Source organism: Arachis hypogaea, chromosome 8 (assembly GCF_003086295.3).
Source record: "Arachis hypogaea cultivar Tifrunner chromosome 8, arahy.Tifrunner.gnm2.J5K5, whole genome shotgun sequence".
In the NCBI taxonomy this organism is placed as follows: domain Eukaryota; kingdom Viridiplantae; phylum Streptophyta; class Magnoliopsida; order Fabales; family Fabaceae; genus Arachis; species Arachis hypogaea.
Window position 1 is genome coordinate 35,448,714 of NC_092043.1, and position 18,001 is coordinate 35,466,714.

The 18,001-nt window shown below is 32.4% G+C and overlaps 2 protein-coding genes across 2 annotated transcripts; both read left to right on the forward strand.

Annotated features, from left to right (window-relative positions):
• The first annotated feature begins 6,408 nt into the window (after positions 1–6,408).
• Positions 6,409–11,174, forward strand: LOC112707214 (shaggy-related protein kinase eta). Its single transcript, XM_025758870.2, has 12 exons — positions 6,409–6,831; positions 8,096–8,188; positions 8,646–8,705; positions 8,820–9,092; positions 9,188–9,262; positions 9,351–9,407; positions 9,774–9,914; positions 10,036–10,086; positions 10,170–10,265; positions 10,359–10,442; positions 10,605–10,706; positions 10,797–11,174. Exons 1-12 carry the CDS (start codon positions 6,709–6,711, stop codon positions 10,896–10,898), a joined length of 1,257 nt encoding a protein of 418 aa, XP_025614655.1. The 5' UTR covers positions 6,409–6,708; the 3' UTR covers positions 10,899–11,174.
• Positions 11,175–12,141: 967 nt separating this feature from the next.
• Positions 12,142–14,355, forward strand: LOC112705306 (senescence-specific cysteine protease SAG39-like). Its single transcript, XM_029288738.2, has 2 exons — positions 12,142–12,601; positions 13,694–14,355. Exons 1-2 carry the CDS (start codon positions 12,151–12,153, stop codon positions 14,284–14,286), a joined length of 1,044 nt encoding a protein of 347 aa, XP_029144571.1. The 5' UTR covers positions 12,142–12,150; the 3' UTR covers positions 14,287–14,355.
• Positions 14,356–18,001: the final 3,646 nt, after the last annotated feature.

Below are 18,001 nucleotides of genomic sequence, written 5' to 3' on the forward strand. Positions count from 1 at the left end.
ACACACAAGCTGACTTGGTACCAACTTTCAGCTAATTCATATATGCACATGGGTGATACAATGTATGTGTATGAACATTGTCATGCACTATTTTGGTACGAGAAAAGAACAAGGAAGCACTACAACTCCACCGACCTAAAGTTCACACTTTGTTGTAGAGGAGGTCAAGTCAAAATATCCCACTTACAAGACGATGCTCCTAAGGAACTATATGAGTTGTTGTATTGAGTAACAAACAAAAGCAAGCACTTCTGTGAAAACATTAGAACATATAATAATATGTTCCAATTCACATCAATGGATGCAAAGATTGACCGAACAATAAATAAAATAAGAGGCCTACTAACATTTAATCTATGTGGTGAGAATTATCATCTGATGGGTAGTCTCCTACTTACAGAAGGCAATCGAACTAAATTTTCATAGTTGTATGTGTTTGACACACTGAACAAAGTTCAGAACCAAATGAGCATAGTTCGGTAAGTGGAGGAACTTAATTGATTTCATATGTCTTTAGCACTTTATTTTATTTCCTTTGGCAGTTCGCATACATAATTAAAAAGATAAATTGATTACATACCATAGAACTGTAATTTTATATAAGGAATCTGACAAGAATCATCTAAAGGAGGAGATTATTAATGAGTTGAAAAAATGTTAGATGAGCACAATGTATTGATGAAGGCTTTTTGTATGGTTAGAGACTCAATTCATAGTGAAGCAACATCTACTGTAAAGCTTAGGCTTTTGTGAAAAAGGGAAAATGATGGAACAAGGTATAACCTTGCTTCAACAAATGAGGTGGCAGCGTTGATTATGGGTGACTTTGACATGGACAAAAATGATAGAGACATTATTATCGAGACTAAAAGTGGGAGATTATAGTGAATCAACCAACTTAATCCGGCTTATTTTGGGTTATAATATCCTATATTGTTTTCTTATATATGAAGAGAATGGATGCAAAGAAGATATACCACTTAATCAGAGTAATCCTAATTCAAAGAAAGGTAGACAAGATATTTCAATGAGAGAATTTTTTGCTTTTAGAATACAAGAAAGATTAGCCAATGGATCTCCGTTGCTATATTCAAGGAGGCTTTTCCAACAATTTGTTGTTTATGCTTACTCAATGATTGAGTCATCTAGATTGAATTATATACGGCTTGACCAAGAAAAGTTTAGATGTGAGATGTACAAAAGACTCAAGGAAGCTATTTAATGGCAAGACAACACCTTCTAATGGTCTTATTTTGATGATTTATCAATTGTGTACACAATTGAGTTCCAAAAGTGCGAATTGCTACATGCACACATTCTTATTTTTCTTCACCCGACTGACAAATTTTCAACTGGAGAAGATATTGATCGAATTATTTTTGCTGAGGTTTCAGACACGCTTAAGGATCCATTATATTTTGAAGCAATTGAGAACCATATGATGCATGGTCCATGTGGTCAGCTTAGAAGAGATTCTCCTTGCATGGACAATGGTAACTGCATAAGGCACTTCCCTAAACGTTTTGTTGATGCCACAACAATTGATGAAGATGGATATCCAGTTTATAGGCACAGACAAGAGGGGAGAGTAATAAAAAAGTCGGGTGTTAAACCACATAATAGGTTGTTATTGTTGAAATATGGCACGCATATTAACGTTGAATGGTGTAACCAATCGCGGTCTATAAAGTATTTATTCAAACACGTCAACAAAGGAAATGATCGTGTTACGATGTCATTTTATAGGAGTGCAGCCCGTGATGAGGAGGCTGACGACATAGATGAAGTCCGTATGTACTATGATTGTAGATACATATCTCCCTGCAAAGCAGCATAGAGAATATTTGGATACAACATCAATTACAGAGATCCATCTGTTGTTCGACTCGAATTTTATTTGCCTGATCAACAACCAGTTGTTTTTAAAAATGATGAAAACCTTGATGATGTTGTTAAGGAAGCTTCGGAAAAGAAGTCTGTGTTCCCTGGTTGGTTCCAAGCAAATAAAAATTACTCAGCAGCTAGATCACTCACATATGTTGAGTTGCCTACAAGGTTTGTTTGGAAGACAAAAGAGAAGATTTGGGCTCCACACAAATCCCACACAATTATTGGAAGGATTTTCTTCGTATCCTTAGGATCAACAGAGATATATTATTTAAGACTATTCTTAAACTTTGTTAGAGGTCCGACTTCATTTGAAGACAGTATGCACATTTTGTGCAATAATTTGTAACTCTCTTGTATCCTATTTTTCATCGTAGTGAAGCTATTTTCTGGTCTTGGTGACTAGTGATTTTTACTTCTCACATTGAAAAAGTTTTTCACATTAAAAATCTGAGTGTGTTAGCTTGCATCTAATTTTTTATTTATGTGATTTTTTGGCTACTATTAAGTATTACTGTGCTACTGTTAATACTTGTTGTGAATGATATTGTTGCTTTTATAATTCTTAAAAGTAGAAAATTATGTATTTTATTCCTATCACTTCTATAATTTGATGAGATCTTATATTTCTTGATTATCATTTAATTTCTTTATTTTAATGCCTTGTTTGGAAAGACAGTCATATCTAGCTCTCAAATGCTATCATGATCAGTGTTCACACTTCAGTCCTTTACACAAAATAGGTTTTAATATAGCTTTAATTAGACTTAATCCTTTCTTAAGATATATTCACTTCTTTGTATATATCATCCTTTATTAAATCCATACTTTTGTGTAAATAGAGAAGCTTACACCGTAAAACTATTTATTTGTCCATGTGCATGGATCTCATAATAATTTACCTCGCCAATGACATTGAATGAGAAGTAGCTTTGCTTAGTTATTTTCTCTTATCATAATAATGAGTGTCATTTTCCATGGCTACTTTGGGGTTTAACAAGTCAAATTTAACCAACAAAGTTTTTCACTTTCGGCTAAAAGAAACATATACTATGGTAAATGATCGGATCCATTATATTATTAATTGAGTTTCAAAAGAGAAATTAAGCTTTTGATATTCGAAAATCCTTCTTGGGTTATCGTCAAGGGTGTTTGAACCTGGACCTAGATTTTGTTTAGGGGTACGATCACTAACTACTTTATTTCATTGAATTGTTTTATGGTCACGACTTTATATATATGTTCTCTACTTTTTGACAATAAGCTAACATTGATCTTTAGTTAATTATTATTATAATTGCGTGGTACATTCTTTTTTATTTCTCCTTATTATGATGAAGTTAACCCATTTGTAGTTAACAACATAGTTCAATAAACTGAGAATAAGAACCTTTTTTAGGAAACCAGCATTTTCTCGGTTCATTTTCGTTCCATACAGTTAAAATCCATTTTTTTTGGGGGAAGCATTGTTGTTTAAGGGGATTAATGATTAAACAAAATAATGCAATGTAAGCTTCCTTTTCAGTATAACGAATGCTAAATCAAGTGGAACATATTACTTATTATCTTTTTTATTTAACCATCTTATAATGGGGGAACTAGTGCTATATCCCAGCTTATTTTAACACGTATGTACATGAATGTGTGTTATTTTTCAAACAATAATTATTTAAAAACGATTTGTTGTGATACTTAGTTGTTAAGTCTTGTTAAACATCCAAGTATTTTTATTAATTAAATTTAATTAAGTTGGTCAAATTTAACAAAAAATTGTATACTCACAGACATACATGTAAAATCAGACATTTCTTTCCATAAAAAATAGCATTAAAATTTTTTTATCATGACACATAAATTTTTTAATTTTGACATAAAAATTTTTAGTTTTAACATAAATTTTTTTTAAGATTTTGAACTTGATACTGCAGTTTCTTTTTTTTTTCTTCTTTTTTTTACCAAATTTTTATATTTTTATTATAAAGTGGTGTGTTTTTCCTTTAAAAGTTTTTGTGTTTATTGTCCAAAAAGTTGCATAATTTTTTTGTTCTTTTTTATTTGATTTTTTCTTTTTTTTTGTAGTGTTTTATAGTAGGTTATATTTATATCTTTGTCAAATTACTTAATTAAAACATGTATGTCTATTGTGTTTATTTAAAAATACAAATAATATTTTTCTAAAATTTAAATTTTGATATAAGATTTTTTTTTGTTTCTCACAATATCTCCTACTCTAATAGGTCAAGAACTAAGTTGTTGTAGATTTAAATTTTATTTAAAAAGTTGTCATTGGCTAACGAATTGCTATTTGCAGTCTTGCACAAAGTGAAATTTAAACACCTAATATTTACTTAAACGAATTAGTGATGAACTAACTATTAAACACATCTAAATTAGTTCTGATATAAGATATTTGATCATTGAATATAATTTAACTATCATAATTTTTTAATATCTAACATTCATATATAATGACCTCGTTTGTTATGGCTTAGAGGAAGAAACACAAGAAGCTTTATCGAAGATTGCCGCCTCAGCCTTGTCAACGACGGTTCTCCTCTATTCTCTCCCATCTAAACTACTTTTTTTTTCTCTTTTTTCTTCTCTTTCTTCTTTATCATCTATCACCTCTTCCTATTTCACTGCCTCACTCACCTGCACAGTCCCATCACAGCTTTTGCCGACCTCAATTTTCACTATCGCCACCTCTCCTAGCTACCGCCTCCTCTATCAAGACACCTCGAACTCCTTAAAAATTCTTTTTTGCCTCTCTCGACGCGCCTCTATTTCACTCTATCACTCGCACCGCCTCTTTATCTCAATCACTCATCTGTTAGTTTTAGAACTTACCATCGTCACTTTTCTGTTGCCTTTCCAACCATCTCTTCATACACCTCTTTTTCCTGTTTTGTTTATTGTCAATTTTTTTCATCTGAATTTAGTTTTTCAATTTTCATTTTCTATTCTAGTTTAAAATAAATCTTTTGTGGTTTTTTTCTTTTTGTCATCGTGACATCTTTTATGGTGATAATAGTTTTTTTTATGGATATTATAGTTTTAGTAGTATGATTTTTTATAGTTTGAGAGAAACATCCTACGAAAAAAAGCTTATTGTTCATATGTAAATTTAGAAAGTATTTAGATTTATTCGAAGAAGGCAAAACAATATTTTACTGTATGATGCAACACGGTTGTGTAGATTTAAAAATAGGACGAATGGACAAAAGTACACATGAATTTTTACATGATAGACATGTACATTCTAATTTTTTAATGAGTCATCTGTACACACTAATATCAAACTTTGTTGTCATTTCTATCTTTTTGTTGCCTGGATAACTTTTTTTGCAATAGTGGTCGCCAAGTGGCTCTGTACATGGTGTGACATGACTCTTTTGATGACACATTGAAATTAAATGATAAATTGTTATATTTGTTAAATTTTAATAATAAAAAAAGATTTGCAAGTGATTTAGAATCTTCATTTTCTTCTTTCTTTTTCCAAAATTTACTTCGAACATAGTTCTAGCAACTATTTCTGAGTTACATTCCATTATCCACATCTACTTTTTGGAGAAGGAAGGAAAAGAACGAAGATTTAAATCACTTGTAATTTTTTTTATTCAAATTCAATAATTTATCATTTAGTTTTCAATATGTCGTAATAAAAAAGATTATGTCACATAATGCACAGAATCACCTGACAGTCACTACCGTTAGAAAAGTTACTAAACGATAAAAAAATAAAATGGCAATGATGCTTGATATTAATGTGTCCAGATGACTCATTAAAAATTAAATTGTACATTTGTCTACTATGTGAAAATTTATATATACTTTTGTCTATTTTTCCTTAAAAATATAAGAGACTTGAATTTTTTTCTATTTTTACTGTTAAGAGTTTTTAGAATTATCTTCTATATAAGTTAATAGTTCATTATAAAAGATATTTATCTTTTTTTATTAGACGTAAATTTTATTTTTTTGTTACACGCGATTTTTTTATTTTAGTAAGTCAATAATTAATTTGTCACATATCAAAATTTTAACGTGCGATTTAAATTTCTGACACTTTTTAAGGGGTTAATAAATTAATTAATATACTAATTCAAATTGATTATAAATCTTACTTTTTCTGCGATGTATAAGTGTGATTTTTTTCCGAATGAAATTTAAAAAAAAATAACCGTTTGTTTATATCTTTTGGACAAAGAAAATATTTTTTTATATATAAAAAAATTATTTAAATTATTTTTTAAGTTTTTTTGGTGATTAAAGAAAATAAATTGTGCCGATTTTCTCCTCCTCATTATTATTATTATTATTATTATTATTATTTTAAAAAATAAGTTTTTTTAATTTTTTTAATAATCCAAAAAGTTAAATATAATCTTTTATTATTAATTTTATAAATAATACTATGAGAAAATATAAAAAATATTAAAAAATTAAAAATTATATTTTATTCTTTTCATTGTTTAATTTTTTTTAAATTAGTATACTTTGCATGTGATAGTTGTCCCTATATTATTTTGCCACGTAAGGAATCAGCTGCACTCCACCGCAGCAGATTACACACTCCTCAGTTTAACATTCACGATGCCCCCATTGAAGTACTCCGATGGAAGCGTGCAGGTCACGCGCGCATGAACAATCACCTTCATTCTCATTCCCTCCCTTTATGCTTTATCTAATCTAAAAGCTAAAGCCTCTTCCCAAACGCCATTACTCAGAGGAGAGAGAAAGTTACACAGAGGGAAAAAGAAAAACAGTGAGAGAGAGAGAGAGAGAGAGAGAATAGTGTCTATTGTGTAACCGTCTCGCATGGCCTCCATTCCGTTGGGGCCGCACCACCACCAACAACCGCCGGAGCAGCTGCAGTCGCAACCTGACAACAACGCGCCGAAGCTTCCAGCTCGGCGCGGCTCCGACGTGGATGCCGATAAGGTACTTCTAACTGCCTTGTCATTCTCTGCAACGCACCGTTTGATCTCTCATGTGGTTTTCCGGCGCGTGGATCGTTATTGATCCGACAAACGAGCTTCGGCTTTAGCTCAGTCACCGACGATCTACAGGTTTTCCGTCATTCGGAGGCCTCGAAAAGCTCGCCGGAGGTTCTCTCCGCCGAACAGCTTGTCGTAGTGACCTTTGAGGATTAGTTTAGTTTATTTTCGTAATTGCAGCCAAGAAAAGGTCTCCCCCCCCCCCCCGGGGGGTGTTCTTGATTGATTAATGATTATTGAAATGTTAATGTTGAAGAACGGAAGCTTGATGTGGACATTTTCGTTCGGCATGGTTCAGAAAAGATAAAGAGAATGAAATGAAGTGAACAAATGTGGAATCTTGTTGCTTTAACTCTGGCATTTTCAAGAGTTTTTTTTTTTTTTTTTGGGGGGGGGGGGGGGGGGAGCTGAGTATCATCAAGTTATCTTTGGATTTTCTTAGGTTAATTTCATTTTGCCGAGATATGTGTAGTATATTGTAAGGTTCAAGTGTTCAAGTGTCGCCGGTGGTGTGGTATTTTGAGTTGTACATTATTTGCTCCTGTGGTTTTTGTATACTTGGGTAGTTGGGTTCCTTGCTTGAAATGGATTTTCCTTGGATTGTGATTGTGTTGCTGTTCAAACCGTTTTAGTTTGCTTCAGGGTATTAGTGACCTTTTATTCCTTCTCTATATGCCTTGTCTGTTAATTGTTGTTAAAGTTCTTTGGCATGTGATGCTTTCTTGTGAGCTGTGGTAACCTGGGTTTGCTTTATCTGTGCATATACTCATTGAGCTCTTTACACTCTGCCTTTCTTTGGCTTCAGATTCTGATTGGTGGCTGAATACCTCTGGTATCAACCATCCATTTCTGTTGTTTATGTGCCGTTGCTGTGTGTTTCTCTTGTCATATAATTCTTGCTTTAATCAACGCATAAAATTGACTTAACATGAAGTGCGGGAATCTGAGCCTAAAACTTCGGGCACTAAATTGACTATGTTAATTAGTAAATATGCATGCCCACTAGTGATTTTGCTGAGATGCATGTAATATCTCATAGGCATAATGGTTTAAGAAAAAATATTAACAGCTATTAAGCAAATTTAGCAGTAAGTTAACTTGAAATACATATGTGCAGGTATTGTATAGTGGAGGTTCTGAGATTCTACTTCTGCATCAGGGGAACTGGGTTTTCGATATTAATTTCCATTCATTGCTATAAATTGCAGGAAATGTCAGCCACAGTAATTGAAGGGAATGGTGAAGTTACTGGCCACATAATCTCAACCACAATTGGTGGCAAAAATGGTGAACCTAAACAGGTGTGTGTTCTTTCCTTCTCCATTCTTTACCTGCAGTTTTTACTCTATATTCAACATTCATTTTGTATCCTCTAAGTTGCTGGTAGTTGCGAATAGTGACTATCGTTATCAGCAACAACTTAATGATTCACGTGCTTTTTGGGACAGAGCTTAACTGTATTTTTGGGATAGCTAATGAAGCAAACAAATTAACCTTTTTTTAAGGATCACTGGTAAAATTTACCCATAAGTTGGCTTGTTTCCTCAGAGATCTAATATAGAAGTTTTTTCCTCCCTCAATGCCTGCAAATTAATTGTTTTAGCTGTGCATTTTCGGGCCTTAACGGGGGTGTTTTTGGAGAATTTTAATGTGTTGCAAGGGTAGTTCATCAAACTTTAATAATCAAAATTGACTGTAATATCCGTGGGTTTCCATTTCCGTATGCATTCATAACTTATGCTTTGATACCACTTGCAGACCATCAGTTACATGGCTGAGCGTGTTGTTGGCACTGGATCATTTGGAGTTGTTTTCCAGGTTAGGATAAATATAAGTAACAAAAATCTTGGGTGATAACTATTCGTGTCAACTGTCAAGTATCTCATATTGCTTCACATCCTTGGTGGTGTTTCTTGTTGACCTGAAACAAAGGCAAAATGCTTGGAGACTGGGGAGGCGGTGGCTATAAAGAAAGTTTTGCAGGACAGGCGGTACAAAAATCGTGAATTGCAATTGATGCGCTTGATGGATCATCCTAATGTAATTTCCCTGAAGCACTGTTTCTTCTCTACAACAAGCAAAGATGAACTTTTCCTGAACTTGGTAATGGAATATGTCCCTGAGACAATGTACCGGGTTCTAAAGCACTACAGCAGTATGAACCAGAGAATGCCCTTAATTTATGTGAAATTATATACATATCAAGTATGATCTCGTCCCTGTTTGCAATTTAGTTTGATATGCTTTTTCCCACTATTTTCTTTTAAATTCTGGTGATTGACTTGGGAAGTAATGTTTAGATCTTCAGGGGACTAGCATATATCCATACCGTACCTCGAGTTTGCCATAGGGATGTGAAGCCCCAAAATCTTTTGGTATGTTATTTGATGCCTATTTTTAAGTTTTAACTTACAATCAGTATTTGTTTATTCATTCTAAACCATTTGCATATATTTTCTCTAGGTTGATCCTCTTACTCATCAAGTTAAGCTTTGTGATTTTGGGAGTGCAAAAGTTCTGGTATGTTGTTGATCTGTGTATTCCTATGAATGTCCTTAGATCATGCATATATGCCACCATGATAACTGTCGATTACCAAAATCATATGCTGCTCATTTATAGTAGAATTATCACACAAACTCCACTTGTCGAAAAATGCAATTCATGTTGTGTATGTGAAACGATGATATGTTAGTAGATTTCCATTAAGATGTTACTGATGCCTTTAAATCCTGTTCTTTTTACATATTGGAAGAACAATTACAAATGATGGATGAAAGGCTATTGTTGGAATGACATTCCAGTATTTGTTATTATAGTTAATCTTTTGATGTTTTTCAGTTTGGCAAAAAGTCCAAGCTAACCATAACAATTGATTTTTTGTAGGTCAAGGGTGAATCCAATATTTCGTACATATGTTCACGTTACTATCGGGCCCCAGAACTAATATTTGGTGCAACAGAATACACAACTTCTATTGACATCTGGTCAGCTGGTTGTGTCCTTGCTGAACTTCTTCTAGGCCAGGTTGTTAAACTTCTGGCAACCTATGCACTTTTTTTTTTTTTTTTTTGCCTCTTACATAGCAATTATTTTCTCCTTTTTGTGAGATATGGTTTTGATTCCTCATTGTTTCAAATTTTGTTAGCCATTATTTCCGGGAGAAAATCAAGTGGACCAACTTGTGGAAATTATCAAGGTGATGGTTTGTCTATTTTGATATTACATTGGATTGCTAGAATCTGATAGCAGGATGCTAACTATATATGTGTCTTTTTGTAGGTTCTTGGTACTCCAACCCGAGAAGAAATTCGTTGCATGAACTCTAATTATACAGATTTTAGGTTCCCCCAGATTAAAGCTCATCCTTGGCATAAGGTGAATCACATTCATTACTACTACTCCTTTTGCCTTATAGCAATGTAGGTCTTCAGAGTGGTAATTTTTTTATTGTAAAAAATCATTTTTCAGATTTTTCACAAGCGAATGCCTCCTGAAGCAATTGACCTTGCATCAAGGCTTCTCCAATATTCACCAAGTCTTCGTTGTTCCGCCGTGAGTAGAAAAACTCGTAACACCTCCTCCACCCCCTTTCTTTAAGAGAAGACACAGTACATAATTAGTTATGGTTGTAGTTAATTCATTAGGGTGTGAAATACACATGATCCAGACTCCAGAGTTCCAATAGTTTTAACTAGCGATTTCTTTATTATTCAGCTGGAAGCTTGTGCACATCCATTCTTTGATGAGCTTCGTGAGCCAAATGCTCGACTACCTAATGGCCGTCCACTGCCACCACTTTTCAACTTTAAACAGGAAGTATGTATCTTAATCCAAGTAGTTTCTTGTTTGTAGTGAACCTGATACTTGTTTCAATATGATTGAGGATGTGAACTTTTTGGACTGCAGTTAGCCGGAGCGTCCCCCGAGTTGATCAACAGACTCATCCCAGAGCATGTAAGGAGGCAAGGTGGCCTTGGCCTCCCCCATCCAAGTAGCACACAAATCTAGAGAATGAAATTAAGGAGTCCATGGCAATAGGTTTATTTAAGATGATAGCTGGCCTATCTGTGTAGTCAAATATAAAATGGGGATCAGGTGTATGTAGCTTTAATCCCGTGAAGATATGTATACATGTACTCACTGCATAGTGTAGCATGGAAATGGTTCAATATGTCTAAAATTTCATTTTTACTTTAAGCATACTTTTATTTAGGTTGCTAACCACACCATCCGGTATCTAGCCGAAGTATTAATACTGTTAGATATATAATTATTTATGTGTCATTTATGTGTCTCTTTCTATCCGTTTAAGTTTTTGAAAAAAGTGACAACATGACATATGAATGAAAGGTTTAGAGTTTGATTTTTGTTGAATTTTTCAAAAAAAAAAAAGAATATAATTATAAAGCAAACAAACAAAAAGAAGAAGAATGCTTATGCAAAAAATTCAAGCAAATTCAATTATTACTCTTGTTTGAGGAGATATGTTAGATAAATAATTATTTATGTGTCTTTTTTTTTTAGTTTAAGTTTTTAGAAAAAATGATATCATGACACAGTCTGATTGATTTGGTGCATAAGTGTTTAATTAATAAAGTGTGATATTTCAGATTTAATTTTAGGGATGACATAAAATAATTGGTATACGACATTTTTTCCTTGCATCTAGATGTCTTTATAATAAACCTAGCTTGAATAGAATGAACATATTGTATATAATAACTTTGGGTAAAATTTTAAATTACTAATTTTTTTTATTTACATTAATACAACATAAATATGAATTTTCTTTTCCGAGAAGGTATTAGAGACTGCAGATTATTTATATCTTACGGACCAACTCATGAACAAATTTTTATCTTAAGATTCATTTAAAAAAAAATAACGACAAAAGTATAAAATAAAATAGAATGAAATTATATTTAAATAAGATTAATACAACTGTATGTCAACCTCTATAAATCCGAAAGAAAATTCGAAGAAAAAGTTATTATTGGATTCATGTGTATGCCCATATCGTACTTGGTTAGAAGTGGATATCGATGTTACTGGCATCCGATTAAAACTAGTGGCATAAATCTAACCAAAATATAAATGTACTAACAACCAATGCTGCATATTCTTGTTCCTTGTAATAATAATGCTAGCTCAATCATGTCTGTTAATTCAAAGGCGGCAATCTCCATATATAAATTAAACCATGGCTTTGGTACCAAACTGCCATAATTATAATAACTATATCATTAATTAGCCTTTGCAAATGGCTTTCCCTGGCCAAAAGCAATGTTCTTTAGCCATATTATTACCCCTAATAATTCTTGCTGTTGGGATTTCGCAAGTGTGGTCCCGCAAACTCATGAATGATGATGAGGCATCTATGGAAGAAAGGTATGAAGAATGGATAATAAAACATGGGAAAGTGTATAACAATGATGAGGAGAAGCAGAAACGGTTCTTGATTTTCAAGAGCAACGTAGAATACATTGAATCCTTCAATGCTGGTGGGGACAAGTCTTACAAGCTTGGTATTAACCACTTAACTGACATAACCGTTGAGGAGCTTAAGGCTTCCCTAAATGGATTCAAGAGGCCACAAAGGGGCTCTACTCCTCCAACACCATTCAAGTATGCAAATGTTGAATCCGTTCCTTCATCCATTGATTGGAGGAATAAAGGAGCTGTTACTAGTGTCAAGAACCAGGGCTTTTGTGGTAATTAACATCTCATTAACTTGAAAAATATATTATTATTATTTAATACATTCACATTTTAAAGATTTTATTTGATAATCTAAACTCATACGTTAGTAATTTTTAAATAATAATTGAAAATTAGTTAATGCGATAATACAATTAGATGTTTGTATAAAACATTTACATAAAAACTAAATACTCCTATAAGAGTATTACTAAACACGGGGAATAAAATATTTCAGGTATACTCTATGATGCATATATTATTAGAGTTTAACTTTGATATACGAAATGATATAAAATATTTTACACAATCATATTATTATATTCTTTAGTTATATAATTTTAAATATTGCTAAAATTAAATTAACATTTGTTTGAATATTTGATAGCATTTTTAAATTTAAAAAATAAAATAAAAATATTATAAAAATATAGAAACGAAAATAATATTTTTTAATTATAACTGAAGTTGTACAACCCCCGCCATATACCCCCTAATAATACCCACAATAGATTCCACCGCCACCAACATTTTAAGGTTGTCACAAAACCAACTTATGTATGCTGAAAAATACACGTCAATATAAACTTTAATTATTTTGTTGTTTTTTATAATTTTATTAAAGTTGTAATTAAATTTTTATATATTTTTTAATTAAATTTTTATATTTTTTTAATAGTGTAATTAGATTATTTTTGTGTAAAAAATATTAGACTTAATTAAATATTTTTCTATAAAAAAATATATAGTCAAAGATCTAATTAAGTTTTTAATACTTTTAATTTGTAAAATAATATTCAATTAATTCTAAAATTTTTTACACTAAAAAAGATCTAATTATAAAATTAAAAATAATATAAAAAATTAATTAAAAAAATTATAAAAATTATAAAACTCTAATTATAAATTTAATAAAATTATAAGGCACAATAAAATAACTAAACCTAAATGAAATATATATATATATTGAGATGTACTTATTCATTGACAAAATATTATAAATAATAATGACATAATCAATCTAATATTAAATATAATATTCTAAATATATTTTAAATATCTAAATTTATGTGCAATTTTAATTTCTTTGGTGTATGTAAAACTAGGTAGCTGTTGGGCATTTTCGGCCGTGGCTGCGGTGGAGGGCATCCACGCGATAACCACCGGACAGCTGGTGTCACTTTCCGAGCAACAAGTGGTGAGTTGTGACATACACGGTAGGGACGAGGGATGTAACGGCGGTTACATGGAAGGTGCATTTCAATACATTTGGAAAAACGGCGGAATCAACAGCGACGCAAACTACCCTTACAACGCAACAGACGCTACATGCAACGCAACAGCAGAAGCCTTCGAAGTTGCTCAAATCAAAGGCTATGAGATGGTTCCAGCAAACAATGAGAGTGAGGTTGTGAAGGCATTGGCTCACCAACCTTTGGCGGTTGCAATTCAAGCAAGTTCCTTACATTTTCAGTTTTATTCCGGTGGTATTTTTGACGGAACATGTGGGTATGAGCTTGATCATGGTGTTACAGCAGTTGGTTATGGTACAAATGAAACTGGTACTGATTATTGGATTGTTAAGAATTCATGGGGTACTGAATGGGGCGAGGGAGGATACATAAGGATGAAAAGAGGTATAGGTGCTGGTCTTGGTTTATGTGGAATCGCCATGGATGCTTCTTATCCTACTGCATAACTGTTTTCGGTGAATTAAAGTAATATTTTGCTAACGAGTATTTTAAGAGTATTTTTCAAAAATTTAAAATAATTTTTTTTGTGAAAGCCTATTTTAACGAGTGCTCTTAGACTATTTATTAGCAAAATCTTTACAATAATTTACGAAAAATAGTTTTGTATAATAATTTATCATCAGTCTTTTTTTATAATGGACACATGAACTATTTTTAAGAAATTTTCTAGTATGTAAGTTTCTATATATCATGTTGGTTTTTTTGTTTAAAACACAACTTTACCACTTAAAAGGGTTGTAAAGTGGTGAATAAGTTAACATTTAACTTCTATTGTACTTGTACTAATAAGATGTCGCAAACTAATGAAAGTTTGTCAGATTAGTGTTTAATTTGTTTGAGGTTTCAGTTTTATAGATTGATTACAAATGAAGTGTGAATGATAGAATAATCAATGTATAACAGAAATAAGTCCTCTAGTCAAGTTGTACAATGAAAGCTTTAATTTAGTCCTTTAGCTTTACTACTATCAGCCTTCCATGCGTCTTTATCTTCTGGAGTGGCTGCAAGCCTGAAATCTTTAAATAATAAAAGTAAAATGAAATAAAACCTCCGCTGCCGTGCAAAGAGTAGTGGCCTCGTGTGCCAGGAATGAAAAAAGTGATAAATACGATTGTTAATTAATTTTGACGTCACATTAAAGCAAATTAGATCCAACAAAAAAATGACCATGAAATAAAAGATTGCAATCCACCACACATGTGGGCTCCTCTTATTTTTCAACAAGTGATGATTTTATGATATAAGTATAAGAATTTTTTATTAAAAAATTTTAAATTTAATTTCTATTAGCAAAAGAAAGAAATTTAACCTATCTAGAGTAAAGTATAATTTTTGTTCTTAAGGTTTGTAATTTTTTTTAAAATATTCCTAACGTTTAATTTTATTCAATTTTGTCTATAACGTTTTCGATTCATTCAATTTTGTTTTTAATGTTTTCGATTTGTTTTAGAACTATCCCTAAACGTTTTAAATTTTGTTTCCAACATTTCAGATTGAATTAACATTTAGGAATAATTTTGATACAAATAAAAAACGTTAGGAACAAAATTGAATACAATTAAACATTAGAGATATTTACATAAAACAAAGGGCAAATGGCATAAGCAATTGAATTGGAAACAAAATTTACATGAATCCCCTAAAGTGAGAAGTGTTACGTAGGAAGCCTAATTTCATGTAAATTGTATTCATTTACGTCGATTTACAATGCAAATGTAAATTGAATTGATTAAGTTCGATTTAGCGTCTTAGGTAGTAAATCGAATTAAAAGAATTCAATTTAAGTTTCATGCTAGTAATTCGACTGTAATAGGTTCGATTTACTTGGAATGATAATGCACCAAGGTAAATCGATCGGTGGACTAAATTCAATTTAAACTTAAAAGTAACACATAGTAATTTGACTCCACTTAATTTGATTTACCTTAAACAAATAACAAGATTAAATCGAAATAATTTAATTCAATTTAAAGCACCCCTCAAACCCCTATATATATACAAGCAAAACATTGAACCCACACAAGAGTAACACTTAAAATGACTATGGAGGATAGCTTTCTAGTTCTTGTGCACTACAAAGGCACGATAAAAAAATGTGATCGGGAATTAAGTTTATTGATAAAGATTCGTTGAGTGTCTTTATCAAATCCTCTATAAGTCTGGTTGGTTTTCATGATACCATACTACATAAATTTGGTCTGTATAAAATGAAACGGATTGAGAAGTTATATTATTAAATTCTGATTTTGGTTGTTCGGGATGGGGTAAAGTACGACTCGTTTGTGATAGGCAGTGACAAAGATTTGCAAGTTCTATTTCACTGTCATCGCCAGTTTTTGAAGATGAGAATCCCTTAACTGTTGGCGAAGGTTGTGGATGCAGTCTCTACCTCAAGAGGATCAAATTGGAATCATCAATCAGTGCCTATGGTAGCAACCTCCAGTTCAACCCCTGTTGTTGGATCCTCATTTGTACCTGTAATCTTGTCTGCGAGAAATATGGTGGCATCCCCATCTTTTGTAGCTGATCACATCACGACGAGGTTGCAGAATAAGGTCCTAACATGAAAACTTCTGTTATGATTCCGATATCTACGGCGGTTGAAGAACCGAATGCGGTGGAAGATGTCCTAAGGGAGGACGATGATGTAGAGTCCGCCACAATTGCTGATGACAGTGATGATGATATAGGGAGGAGCATTTCTGTTGGTCCAGGAGGAGCATCGAGCTCGGAAACTCAGCATTATCTCCCGCACTTTTTGACTCTAGACATGGATGCGATGAGAACAGAGGAGTTACCGGATGTACAATTTAGTTTTGGCGCGAGAGATTTACAGGACACCGCAGGTCTAGTTGAGTTTCAAGTCGGTTAGCAGTTTCAGAATAAAGAAGAAATCGTCTTATGTGTGAAGATTTATAACATCCGTCGTGGAGTTAAGTACAAAGAGATGGAATTGGACTATGACAAGTACTACGACAAGTATAAGGAGTTCGAAAATAGCTACAGATGGTTGATTCGGATCATGCTATGGCGGCGGAAGGGTATCTGGTTCTCAAAGGAAGAGAGTTTGAGGCATAATTCGGGACAGGCTAGCAATATAGTCAGTTGCTTGTGAAAGCAATAGAGGCTAATCTCAAGACATCGAGATGTTTTATGGTGACACTATACGACAGGGATAACTTAGAGTTTAGTGTAGCCGAGACTACTCCAACAGGGATTTTTTCACTCGGTACTTACAGAGTGTCATTGAGAGATCGGACTTACAATTGCGGGTATTTTCAGAGCCATCACAAGTTACATTAATTAAACAACATTAAACAACTAGATATATTAAACTGAATTACATTAGATAATTTGATAAATTAAACTATGATAATTTTAAATAAAGTAAACTAAATTAAACAATTAAAAAATTTAACCAACCTAAATGAAATAAATTTTGAACAATTTAGATTTTTAACTAAATTACTAGGTCTTTATCTAAGCTAAGGCTGACGAATTACATTATTTCTAAAAAATTAAATTAATTTACATCCTTCTCTTATTTCTACTAACTATTTAACCTAACATTATAAACCTTTCTAAACAGCTCAAATACTACTAATCTACTTAATCACTCCTCTTACTAAGCATTGCTAACCCTAAACCAAGTCATATAACTATCATTTGTAGTTTAATCACAATAGCACATGTAACAAATTTCGAAACCACTTAACATAACAAACTATTATTAAAAAATTTTTTTGGAAACTAACCTCTTTATAGATCGAACCAGCAATGTGGGCGACGTCGTCTAACCGATAAATACGATTGGGATCGTCTTCCATATTCACAGTTTCAATCCTAGTGATTTTTGGCGCAAATGTTCTCTGAATTTCGTGTTTTTGGTGGTTGGAATGCAATTCGAAGCAAATGAATTCGAACTCTTTATATAGACAAAGGAAGACTAAATCGAAGCCATTTGGTTCGATTTACTACTAGCTTTTCTTCATAGTAAATCAAACCTACTCCATTCGATTTACTAGGTGGTAAATTCGAATCTATTAAATTCGAATTACTAAGGACAAAATCTATGGATATAATTCAAAACTATTGATTTCGATCTACAATAGAAGGAGCCAAGTTGCTAGTAAATTGACTCTAGTACACTTGATTTATATA